Source organism: Grampus griseus, assembly GCF_964374135.1.
Source record: "Grampus griseus genome assembly, chromosome: 20".
Classification (NCBI taxonomy): Eukaryota; Metazoa; Chordata; class Mammalia; order Artiodactyla; family Delphinidae; genus Grampus; species Grampus griseus.
In genome coordinates, this window is record NC_139014.1 from 10,483,769 (window position 1) to 10,496,445 (window position 12,677).

General features: G+C 58.1%; 1 protein-coding gene across 1 annotated transcript in view; it reads right to left on the minus strand.

The window, feature by feature from the left end:
• Nucleotides 1-266: 266 nt before the first annotated feature.
• The window catches only part of TBC1D16 (TBC1 domain family member 16), a 79,761-nt gene continuing 67,350 nt past the window's right edge, over nucleotides 267-12,677 (minus strand). The window contains exons 4-12 of the mRNA XM_082678876.1: nucleotides 11,925-12,086; nucleotides 10,761-10,908; nucleotides 9,682-9,849; nucleotides 9,033-9,181; nucleotides 8,217-8,351; nucleotides 7,302-7,488; nucleotides 5,041-5,220; nucleotides 2,333-2,479; nucleotides 267-1,542 (exon numbers count right to left, since the gene is read on the minus strand). Of these exons, the coding sequence (XP_082535002.1) occupies nucleotides 1,294-1,542; nucleotides 2,333-2,479; nucleotides 5,041-5,220; nucleotides 7,302-7,488; nucleotides 8,217-8,351; nucleotides 9,033-9,181; nucleotides 9,682-9,849; nucleotides 10,761-10,908; nucleotides 11,925-12,086 (1,525 nt within the window). The 3' untranslated portion in view covers nucleotides 267-1,293. The remainder of the gene's footprint in view (nucleotides 1,543-2,332; nucleotides 2,480-5,040; nucleotides 5,221-7,301; nucleotides 7,489-8,216; nucleotides 8,352-9,032; nucleotides 9,182-9,681; nucleotides 9,850-10,760; nucleotides 10,909-11,924; nucleotides 12,087-12,677) is intronic.

A 12,677-nucleotide genomic window follows, 5' to 3' on the forward strand; every position in this document is an offset into this window, starting at 1 on the left:
TGACTCTCAGCACGTCAGGAATCATTCTCCCCAGAAGAATGTGCAGGAGGATTCAAGGAACGATTCCAGCCTCCTTGCTCCTGCCAGTTCAAGAGGTGGCTTCCTGTGCAAATGGCTCCACCACTTTACACTGGCTGGGAGCCCTCCCATGCCCTTATCTGTCCTTCTCTAAATCCCAGAAGGAGCAACTGATGAGAATCTTTGGGAGCAGGGAGAGCTTGCTGGGAAGACCTGGTTCCCACACAGAAAGCAGAGGTGCCCTGAGTGATGGCTACCGTACTGTGGCCACTCTTGCGTCCAACCACCTGAGAAGCTGACTTACAGAAGACTGGCATTCATGGCAGAATGCAGGCCCTGCAGGGAAGTGGGAGTCTTTCTAGCACTTTCAGGTGCCTTTGTCTTGGTTGGTCAGTTAATATAGTACCCCTTCCCTCAAACATTGCAGATTCCCTTCAGATGATTTTGCATGCACACACACACACCTCAACCCATCCAGACCCCAGTTGGTTGCAGTATTTGGTGAGGTTGGCCTTAAACAATGCCAAATGCAGACATTCCCCAACAAAGGGAGAGGAATCCAACATTTCAACAGCCTGTGCTCAGGCAGCAGATTCCTTCACATACCAAGAGGACAGGATGTTGAAATGGACAGTGTGAAAGCCCCCAGTCCGCTGCTCTTACACCTCTTTACCCTGAAATCAGTGGGGCTTTTTTTGGCGGGGGGATGGGGGGCAGATGTCTTCACATCAGCTTTGCAGCTGTGGCTGGAGAAGCTGTGGAGTATGTTTGGTTCTTTCAGAGAATGAAGCCTGATGAGGCGGGTGTGTCCGGCTTGCAAAGATGTCTCTGGGCCTGGACAGGACCCCCTTGTTCTGCACTCCCCGGCACTGGTGGGTGCACAAGACCTCTCCTTCTGTCTCTGCCTTTCCCAGTGCCTGGCAATACCCTTCGGTGGCTGATGAAGCTGGAGGAATTCCTGGGACGTGTGGAGAGCCATCAAAGGCAGGCAACACAAGAACCCAGCCAGCCTGCGTGTCCAGGTGGGATGGCTGTGCATTTTGGTCCCGCTTTTTTGGGAGGTGACTTTTCTCTGGGCAGCTGGCGGGTTCCACTTCTGTCACTTCTGGACTCCGCTTTTGTCCTTAATATGAAAAGTTTCCCTTCATGCCGCCCAAGGGCATTTTCCTTCTGTTTCTACCATCCCATCCCCTCCAAGCCCAGCCCCACCCCCTCCCCCATGCTTGGGACCTGGCTGAGGTTCCCTCACCCCTCGTCTAGCACAGGGAGCCCAACCTATCTGCGGAAACCGAAGCCTTCCCGGGGCGTCTTTGGGCCCTTCCTGCCTTCTCTGGGGGGCTTGGGCGAAGGCGTCTCCACAGTGCCCCCATATGGGCAGCTCTCAGACCCCGGGTGCTGGCCTGTGCACTCCACGGCGGGCATGTAACCACTGTCCCACATGCCAGTCCCACACAGCTTGCACAGGTCATGCAGGCTGCAGGGGATCCGCGGCAGGAGGCGAAACTGATAGAGCAAACTCCTTGCCTGCAAACAGAGAGGACAGGCAGTGATGAGGGCGTTGGGGGACAGCCAGTGGCCCGAGAGCAGGGGCAGCAATAGCCAGCGCCCAAGGGCTCACCCTGTGCCAGGTCAGGGCGAGGGCTCTGCCTGCCCCGTCCCTTTCAACACCGTGATCCAGCTGAGGGACGGGACTCACATGGTACCCGGAGCAGTGCTCCCATGTGGCTTGACACAAAGAAGGCTCCCCCGATGGCCTTCATATGGAGGGTGAACAGGGCAGGCAAAAGCGGCACAGGGCCCACCCTGTCCCTCCCTGGCTCGGCCTGGCCCCACGGCTCCACCTCTCCGCCCTGCAGGGTCTGTTTCCACCACCCTCTTCCTACCCACCCCACCCTGACCCCAGGCCCTCCTCACTGCCCCCGGGAGACACCAGAGAGCTTTAAGAAGCAGACTCCAGCAGGAGCCTGGGAAGTGGGGAGGTGGCAAAGGCGCCCTTTGTTCCACTAACTTCGGATGAAAAGTGTCCACCTCCCCTCCCTAAGCCTCCTGCTCAGTTTTCCTGGCTCTGGGCTAGGACTGAGGTACCGCAGGTGGAGGACCTGTCCATCAAACCAGGTAATCTGTTCAGTCCATGAGGAGAGAGGCCTCTTTGCCAGGGCCTGATGGGCACCCTGAGCAGCTGCCAGACATGCTGACCACTGGGCCTTGGTCAGGAGCTCCCAGGGTGGCTGGAGTGTGTGGGCGGAGCTCTGGAAGTGAAGGGGTGGGGCTCTGTATATGGGAGGGCGGGCCTGCATGCAGGGGCCACACTCACCTTCCTGAGAACAAGCTCCCCATTCATGTGCATGGCCAGGTTTCCGAAGTGCAGAAGCATCTGGTCGGTGGCCAGCTGCTGCTCAATGACGTCATCCCCGTAGATGGCCACGATGGCCACACAGATGAAAAGGTGGAAGTAATCCGTCTGGGGGGATAGAGATTGGGTTCAGATAAGGCCCCTGACCCAGCCCCAGGGCCTGCCTGCAGGTAGAGGCCAAGTGCAGAGGTGCGGGGTAAGGGCTCGGGGTGAGGTCGTCTGGGTTCATGTGGCCCTGGGCAAGCCCAGAAGCCTCCTTCATCCTCAGTTTCCCCACCTGCAAATGGGCCAGTGTGAGCACCTCTATCCAAAGGCTGCTGTGACATACAAAGGGGCTGGCCACCCACGGGCTGCTGTTACCCTCCGGGGAGCCCTCTGGGAGGCTTTCCAGCACAGGGCAAAGAACATGCTCCTCTGAAGGCTGGCCCGTGCCCATTCTCTTGAGAGACAGTGCGTCAGAACATGCTCCAGTGGGTCACAGAACACGCCACTGAGAAAGAACTTTCTGGCACCCACCCACTGGTCGCTGTCCTCCTGCCTCCAGGCCAAACGTCCCAACTCGTGCCCCAGAGACGACTCTTAGGTTTGTTGATAAGAAAGTGGGGAGAAGAGCCTCGGAGCAGAGCACGGCAGATCACGACGGTCCCCATGGAGCTCCCCAACGAGCCCACCATCTTTAACCAGCTTTACAGAGCCCATTGAGGACTCCGCTGTCTTCCTTGGAGGCTGCCTCATATGGCTGCCCAGCAAAGAAGGCCTGGCCCACAGCAGGAAGCCGGCACTTGGTGCTGGCTGGGGTACATCCTGTGTGCTCTCCGGCCCGGACACTTTGAGGGCACACCGCCTTTGAGTCACACTTGCTCTCGGGGGCAGAGGAAGGACAAGGACCACCAGGAAGCCTGTGTTTAGTCTCCTGACGTCGGCCACCCAGCCAGACAGAACTTTGTTCCTTTGCAAACAGGGCCAGGAGGAGCCCTGGATGCGGGCAGAAGTTATGGGCAGCAAACATCCCACACCCCACCCACTCTGAAGAGACCATTCTGGGTTGCCCAGCCCCTTCCTCTGAATTACTCCAGAATGGCCTTGATGTGGCTCAGAACGATCCTCCTGCAGCTATTCGAACTGTGGCCAGGGTTGGCGGAGGGCTGGGGGGAGGGGGGAGGACGGAGGAAGGTGCATGTCTACCTCCTCTCAGAGAGGACTCTGGGGCAGAAAAGGTGGGGCACAATCTAAATGGGGCTGGATGGCAGTACAGGACTAATCCCAGTTCACTGGACAAGGCCCAGGGCAGTGCAGCCCCTGAGGGCAAACTAGAAGTATCATAAATGAATGAAATAGAGCCTTTCTCACTCTGGGGACACTTTAAAAGTTAAAGCAGCTGGTAGTGACCACCCCCCTCTCCACGAGCTCACTCTAATGAATTAGCCTACGCCCACTACAATCATCCTACCCCCCGCTTCCAATCTCCTGCCACTAATTTGATCAAGTGGTGGGGCCAAATGTGGCTAAATTTAGCCTGAGAAATGGCCCCATTTGTTGGGTAATGCTCTGAGTTCACTTGTAACATTAGCCTAAATGTGATGTCACGAGGGTGGCAAACTTGCTGCTGGAAAAACATGCAATGAGGCTTTGCAAAGTGGACACAATTTTTTTTTTTTTAAATGTGATCCAGTGTTTTGGACCATCCTTGCCAATGCTTCCTTGATTCCAGCCTGCAGTACACGTCGAGCACGCTAACCCACGCAGGAATCGCGGCCCAGACCTGGGCCCGGCTGCGGGCAGGAGCAGGAGGCGGGTGAGGATGGATGAACACAAAGACAGCCTGTGGCACCAGCACCACATTTGTTCACACTCACTTCTATCAGACATAACCCTTCTTTGACATTAGTAAGGAGGGGAAACGCTGATGCACATTTCCGAGGGCTGGTGGGCGTGCCCACGTAACAGCGAGGTTTGTCTCATCCAAGCTGCTCCGGCTGCCACAGGGAGGATGGAGCCCGCTCTTGCAGAAAGTGTCCTGGCCACCTCCCGGATGCGTCAATACTATTTTTTTTTAAGGCTGATGGATTCAGAGAGACTTGCCTATCCTTTCACGTCGCCAGCTTGTTGCTAATTTGGGCATTAAAGCTGTGTGACAGGGCCAGTTCGACGCTCTCAGGGGAATTTGTTGAGGAGACAATGATAACAGTGGATGGCAAGTGGAAATCACATCCCTGGGTGGGGACAGTGGGCCAGGCCCGGGCTCTCAGAGGGGCTGATGGGGAAGCAAGGTCTCAGGCCCTTTCCCTGAGCCGTCCCGAGGGGGCAGGCGGGCGGGCACTGGCTCCAGCTTGTGGGCACTGGCGTCCTGCTCTGCCCCGCAATGTCTTTCATGCTGATTGGTTGTGACAGGAGCGTGCTCAGCCCCAGAACGTGGTAATGAGTGCAGTCAGTGGGCAATTTGCATCGATTTCAGTTACTTGGGAGGCGAATTGCAGGTCTGAGGCTGGCCACGTGGGACTGGAAGGCAGTCGCCATGTGAGGGGCGGACTGTGGCTTGCGGGGGGTCAGGGATGGTGGAGGGGGACCCCAGAGGAGGTGCACGGTTACGTGGGCACCCCACCCTCCTTTTAGACTGGGTGCAGGACGGCTGTCCCAGCCCCTAGCCCTGGGCACCGCGCCTGACTCACCTGGTAGTGGGCCCAGCAGGCCTCCCAGATCCGCAGAGCCTCAGCCTCGGGAAACTCCCGCTTGAAGCACAGCAGCAGCCAGCGGTGGCAGAAGAGCATCTGCAGGCCGTCCTCGCCCAGTGAGACCAGGTGCTGGTAGAAGCGCAGGTGCGTCAGCCGCAGCAGCTCCCGCAGGTACAGCTGGGGGCGAGGCCGAGATGAGTTAGCCCCCCAGCCCCGAGCACGCCTGCCTGCCTGGCCCAGGAAGCCCACTCCCACCGAGGCCCTTCCTCGGTCCACCCCTCCCGCCCGCCAAAGCCTGTGTGCCATGCGTGAGGTCTCTACCTGCTACATGTCACTGCACCCACTTGTTTTGTTCTGTCGCTGGAAGTCTGACTCACACCTGTCTTTGTCAGTTTAGCCCAGATTTCAGACTGTTTTGGAGGCTGTGGCGTGGCCCAGGGCAAGGCAGAGCACAGCACCCTGATGTGGACCAGGAGGCTAGTGGCAGGAAGACCCCCAGGCCTCAGGCGCCATATGGGGCTGTTTCTGACGCCCCCTCCCTTCTGGGATGTCGAGCAGATCATCCATTGACAACGCCCCCTCCCCCACACCCACTCAACCACCTTCCGCTCTGATCACCAAGATCCATCATCTTCCAGAGCTGATTTAGGACAGAGAGGGGGCGTTTCTGAACCCCGAGAGGCTCAATTCCTGCACTTAAGGTCACCACCCAGTGACTTGGGACGAGATGGAGGCTGTTTCTGGCAACGTCCTGCTCTGGCTGCTGACTTCACCAGCACCGTTGTAAAATCAATCTCCGGCAGCTAACAAGTCACGGGGCCATGTGCTTCGGAGCCCATCAGGGGCGAATCGCATCAGAGCCCGTAATTGCCTCCGCAGGTACTGTGGAAACCTGACATCACAGGGCCGATGCAGAGAGCACAGAGTGGGCAGGCTCGGCTGAGATCCCAGCCAGATCCTGGGGTGGGGGCTTGGTGACTCACAGGCCCCTTCCCACATAAGCGACCCATTGTTCCTACTTGAGACAGCCGCTGGGATGGCACGGGAACTGATTCTGAGGACCCTTCCCGACTGGCCAGTCTTTCCACCCAGTGGCCCACAGCAGGGTCAAGTCCAGGCACGCAGCTGATCCCCTCCCTCCCTCACGGGTGCCCCCCACCCCCGCTCTGGTGCCCGGCACCTTCCAATCCCCACCTGCCTGCTCCTGGCTCCCCCTCGTCCAATCCCCTGCTGTGTTCTGCTCTACCATCCATAGTCTTCAACGGCTTCCTAATGGCAAGTTGACGGGACATGCTCCTTGGCCTGGCATTTGAGGCCCTCCATTCAGCTCGACCCTCATTGCATGTGGGCCACCAACCTGACCAGGGCACCCAGTGCCATTGCCCAGAGAGCTCTCTCAGCCAAGTCTCGGCAGGCCTGACAGTGTCCAGGGCCAGACCCCACGTGCCATTGGGTCGGCCTAGTCCAAGGAGACACTGGGACGCCTGTCTTGGTTCCCACCTCTATCACCAGAGCTCTTTCTGTATCACTCCCTGGCACCCAGCATCCTCTCCTCACACTGTCAGCTTCCAGACCAAAAATCTCTTGCAGACTGGGGACCTGAGACCATCTCCCAGTGCCAGCAGCACCCGGCAGGTGCTTGGAGTGCACAGATGCTACGTAAGGAAAGAGTACGCACTCCTGGCCCTGCCTTACCCAGCTCTGCCTCCTCGCTCCCAAGTCTCAGTGCTGCCTGGTCTGTGTAGATTAGGGGAGGCCATGAAGGGAGGGGTGCCGGCTGCGCACAGCAAGCCTGCTGCCCTGGAGGTACGGTTGTGACAACTACCCAGCGGGCCTCGAGGTGGTTTCAGGAGCCCCTCCCATCCCCACCCCCAGAACCCTGGCTATGTTGGACCCCTGCAAGGGGCCCAGATGCACCTGAGGAACCATTTTACACAGCACAGGGTCAGGTGTGATAGGGACCCCCCCCCCTTCTTTGTCTCCCAGGGAGCCTGGGTTGGGATGCCACATGCAGGGAGGTGGGAAGCCACAAGGGGAAGGCCCTGCACAGTCTAGACTCTGGACCTGCAGGAGTGTGAGGTGGGGATGGCAACATGTGTCCTGGGACCTGGAAACAGCATGCGTCCCTCCTGGGGGAGCTGGCCCTACCCCAGAGGCCCAGGGCCAAGCCCCCCACAGTCCACTGGCAAGGCTGACCCTGGCCTTTCTGTTGCTTGCTGACCCACAGCCCCCAAGCCATACACAACTGAGAGCCTCACCAGCTGTTTCTCCATGTCCTCATCCCGAGGAGAGCTGACAAAGATCGTGTTCTGCATCAAACCCACAAAGCACCAGAAGGTGTCTGACTCGTCCAGGACCTCGGCCAGGATGGGTGCCACCAGGTCCGACATGCCCTGGGAGTAGCCGATGGCTGGGTTGTACACCGCATAGTTCAGCAGGATCCTCCTGGAGACGCAGTGCAGAGAGCAGGGAGGTCAGTGGAGGACGGCCGCAACATAGCAGTGTGTTGTTGTGCAGGCCAGTAGAACCCCAGGCTGGAGACCCTGGGCTGTCCGGGCCCCCATCTTTCACCATGATCTCAGAGGAAGGAGGGCAGCTCTGGGACCGTCTCCAGAGCCTGGGGAAAGGTAATGGCCTGCAATTAGGCACTCACCAGCCCAGCCCCTCGAGAGCAGGGCAAGGAGGAATGTGGGTCTGATTTTCTTAATTGTCAACTGCCTGTGACAAAGGGTGGGCTGGCCAGGAACGTTTTCATGGGCTGCTAATTTTGTGCAATTATTTGCCAGGAGGTAGCAGCACGTCAAAGATGCCAGCCTCAGCCCTGTGTGGCTTTATCATCCAGAAGACCACCCAATGGGAGACAGAGACACTCAGGGGGAGGCTGGCCCACAGCTGGTGTGAGACAAGCAAGGTTAGGCTTAGTGGATGCCCAGCGGGTGGGGCCTACAGGCCTTCCCTGGGCCTCTAGAACAATAAAAGATCCACTGACATTGCCTAAAATAGCTAACAACCCTCTGATTCTGGGGCATTGAACCTGGAGGAAAGACCCCTGACCCCTGCAGAAGCTGCTGCTCTTCCACTTCCCAGAGGGTCAACTGAGGCCTGAGGGGTGAGGTGGCAGATGGGAGTGAAACGGAGGGGGGGAGGAAACATGCTGGCCGGGAAGGTGGTACCTCATGCTCTCCACATTGGGATTGCCTTCTCCTCTGAAGAACTGGTTGCTTCGATCTGTCCGTACCACATCCTTGTCCACGGTGAACTGCACGTTCCGCCAGAACGCTCTGTGCTCTTCAGGGGTCATGGAGAGCCTGGCATGGAGCAGAGCGCCCGCTGGGGGGTCAGCAAGCGGCACAAACGCTCCCGGCTGGCGCGGGCGTCCCGCCCAACCCCGCCCAACCCCGCCCAACCCTGCTCCCAGATGGGAACTGGGGCCGCTGGCAAACCCTCCGGCTCCCACTGACCTGGGGTGGGGGTGGTGCACAAGGCTTTCCAAACATTAACTCGGCCTCACGGGTCCCAAACAGAGAGCTGACCGTAGCCCCGGGATCAGCGAGGCCCAAACGGACCTCAGCAGTCCCAGTGCCCCCCAAACACCCCCGCCACCCCGGGGTTCTGCGGAAGGATGTCAGCGCCTCGTTAAGTACGTTGAAAAAGTATTCTAAAATCTTGACATGCGAGCTAAAGAGAGCCAGTCCCAGGGCCCGCCGCTGGGGTAATAACTGCACTTATCCAGCCCCATCGCTCACGGTCCTGGGAGACCCATTTTTCAAGGAAACTATGGGTCACGGAACATATTATCAATGCTGAATTGCACCTCAAATTGCCTTTCCAAATGGCATTTCCCTCCGCGGCGCTGGGGTGGGTTTCCCTCCGCGGCGCTGGGGTGGGTTTCCCTCCGCGGCGCTGGGGTGGGTTTCCCTCCGCGGCGCTGGGGTAGGTTTCGTTTCCCTCCGCGGTTCGAGGGGGCCCCGGCCGGTCGCCGCGGTCACCTTTTCTGCTGGATCTCGGCGTATTCCTTTCTCTTCTGCATCCGCAGCGCCTCCCTTTCCTCCGACGTCGACTCGTGGCTGTAATAACGCAGCAGGAAGGGCCAGACCTCCCCCCGGATTGACACATCAATGCCGCCGAAGAAAATGGCCTGGAGGAAGCGGCAAAAGTTGGGGAGGGGCCAAAGTAGGGCCGCTCAAAGGACCCCCAAATCCCCGGAGATCTGTGTTTTGGTGGCTTTGCTGCGCCTTCTTGACAACTGATGCCTTGATTCAGATCGCTGCAATTTGCACATGTTTGGAAGGGGAAAGTGCCGGCCCCCCATTCCCATACAGGACACAAACCAGGCTCATTTCAATGTCAATGCCCCCCCTGGTGCGGCACTCAGATTAACCTGTCGTTCTCACGTCAGGGCCTAATCCCGGTTTTGGAATCGCGGCGCGGGCTGCGAGCTCTGCTATACAGGCTGACGCGGGGTCCTCCAAACCCGCTCCGGAGGTTGCTTTTTCATCGCAGCGGCTTTGATTGCTCTATCGGGCGCGTTCACACAGCCAGCTCTGGCACCAGCGGACGCACCCCCCGGAGGCGGCCCGTGGGCATGGCCCCGACCCCTGGTCCTGAATCGGGCCCCGCGGGCACACCGGGCCTCACCTTGCGGAGCTTGTACTCCTCCTCCACCTGGCCCAGCGCGTTCAGGTGGCGGAGCCAGGCCGCGACGTCCAACCGTCGGTACATGCTCTCCTCGGGGTGCGTCTCGGAAGACGGCAGTTTGGGACGCCGAATGGAGAACTGCATGCACGTCTTTTCGTCGGCGACCTGCTGGACGGGAGGACAGTTGGGGATCAGTGTCTCAGCCGCTTCGCTTTCGAAGCCAGCCGCGCTCTTCGCGGGATGTGAGCCTTCCTCGCTCTCTTCCGAAAGGAGGAGGACGCCTCTTCCCTGCATACAAACCCCTAAATGGCAAGTGTAATTAGACACAATTCAAATGAAAATACCGTCCTCTTACCATGGTCCCCCCTCGCGCTCCCGGCTCCCGGCCCACTCCCATCGACCGCCGCCCCCCACTGTCCCTCCAGCCCCGCCGCAAAGACGGAATTAATGCCTCGGACGGCCAACTTCCCTCTGCCGGGAGGGCCTGCAATAAATTACATGTGATTGGCCACATACAAAGGGATGGCTGTTCTGCGAGCGGGGAGCCCGCCTGTCAGGTTGTCTCCACGGGCAGTCACGGATCCAGGGCAAAACTGCAGCTGACATTTAATTCAAAAATCAAAGGTTGTTCAATGTAGGGGGAAAAAAAAGCCATGCTACTGTAATAAGGGAAGCCAGCAGGAGGCTCTGTGGGAAGGAAGGGAATTTTAAAGTCAGCCCGTTTCTAATAAGCACATACAGTATCTTAACCAGATAATTAAAGAGCTCTTATTACATTTGTATGTAGATTGAGCAAAATATGGCAGGAAGCCTTGTCAAAACATGATTTTTCAAGTGCGGAGTACTGCCTTTACAAGAAGCCTGGGCACATGTTTCAAATCCCAAATTGCTGCTCTGTAGGCCCCCAGCGACCACGGGTCACACCGGAGAGGCCTGGGTCTCCGGGGGAGAGAACCAATGTCCTGGGCCCCCGTTGGAGGGGAGGGGGGAATGGGAGGGGGGGTGTCTCAGCAGCCAGGTGCCTCCAGGGGTGGTGCAGGGCCTCCCTGGGGGCAGTCCCCAACCCTCCTCCGGGCTACCTGGTCTTTGAGGTGCGTCTCTGCGCAGTATTTCCATTGCTGAAGCACGTCGGGCAGCTTGTCCAGGCCACCGTGGTGGAAGTGGAACACCTTGTACTGGCTTTCCCGGCTGGCGACGACCAGCTGGCCGCTGGTGCAGGCCTCATCGCTGAGTGGCCATCGGAGGGTGGAAGAGAACAGACCCATGAATATGTAAACATGGGTTTTTATTTCCAAGTATAATCAGAGACCCCTATTGCCAACCTCAGAGGCAGGAAACAGAAAGTCCCCGTGGAGTTTGGCTGCTGGCGGCAAGGGGACAGAATTATGCCCCAACAGAAGCCATCACCCCTTTGCTGAAGAAGGCAAAGCAGCTCCCTTCCTGGGAGACCCCAGGTTGTATTGTCCTCACTCCCGGGAGACCTCCCAGAGCAGCCTTCTGTCCCCACCCTTGCCTGCCAGGTCATATCCTCCCTTCTCTCTGGGGGTCCTGGGGGTGGATGCCCTGACGGGGAATCAGGTTTTGAACCCAGATGGGGCAGCGCTAAGGGATGCCCCTCCAGCAGCCTTCCCCATCCGTCATGGAAGGCACTCTGGGAGAATCCTCCGGGGAAATTCACAACACATGCCTCAGGGCCATCACCCAAACTTGGATTCCCTTCCATGAAAGGCGGGATGTGGCTCTGGGTCTGGGAACTCCCACAGAGACATGCCTGCTTCTTCTAAGCACCAGTCTTGGTTGGTGCTTTCCTGCGGCTGGGCCACCCTGCCTTTCAGGAAGAGAGACATGAGGTGGCCGTTAGGCAGGGAACTAAAAGGGATGGCTCCCCATAATGAAGGAAAGCGTGCCTCCCTCTAGAAAGCCATGGCCTCTTCCGAGCTGGGCCTCTGGGTGGGTGACCGGGGGCAGCCTGCAGCAACTGCTCTCTGTGTAGCCCTGGTTCATTGTCTTTCCCCAAACCAGAGCTCCAAGCAACAGCTGCTTACCATCACCCTGAAAGCAGAGGAAAGAGTTTGGGAGCTACCCAGACCCAGCTCCTGTGGGGCAGCCGTAGGGGGCACTGCTGACGAGACTAGTGATGTTGGGAAGCAGATGTTTGGGGATGCAGGGGTGCTGGACCCAAGCATGGCCCCCCGGGACACGGCACACAGGCAGCTTCCAGGACATGGCCAAGAGGGCCTCACCTGAAGAAGAGGCGGAGGGAGCGCATGTGACCCAAGTCCACTCGGAACACACCGCAGATCTGCTCCAAGGCGCAGGCCCGCTGCGGCTCGTCCCAGCGCGGGGGCTGCAGGAGGCCACTGCTGTCCGGGAACTGCAGGTGGGCGTCCACGCTGGAGGGGGAGCTGGTGGAGCAAGTCATGTTAGGGCCACACGTTTCTCTGTTGTGCAGCCATGGGGAAGGGCAGGGAGGGCTGGGGAAACCATTTCAACATGCATGCACACTCAGAGATATAGCTGAACACGCTGGGCACATAGAGGCTGTCCACGGACACCCATGAATGAACGAACGAATGAATCCTATCATAGGTCTTGCCCAATTACACTTTAATGTGGATGGGAAAGCATTTTTGTGATCAAATTTTGTTCCACCTCAACAGAGATATTAGGTTGTCATAATGGCAGATGAGGTCCTACTGACTGGGTTTGAGCCCTTGCTATGGGACCTTGGGCAAGTTACCAAGCCTCTCTGAGCCTTTGTTTCCTCTTTTGCACAGTGAAGATAATAACATGGCTTCGTGTAGAATGAACAGTGCTCAGTGCTGGGCACCCTGGTTTTCAGGGCTTACTGAAAGAAGCTGTTTTGTGACCATTTTAGACAGTGTGGGGCTTCCTTTTGGGTTCAGATTGGTTCAGTATTTTCCTGAAAAAATAGTGGTTCCATAAGGAAGCATTTGGGTTATAATACTGTTAATACTAATAGTAAACACTTAGCT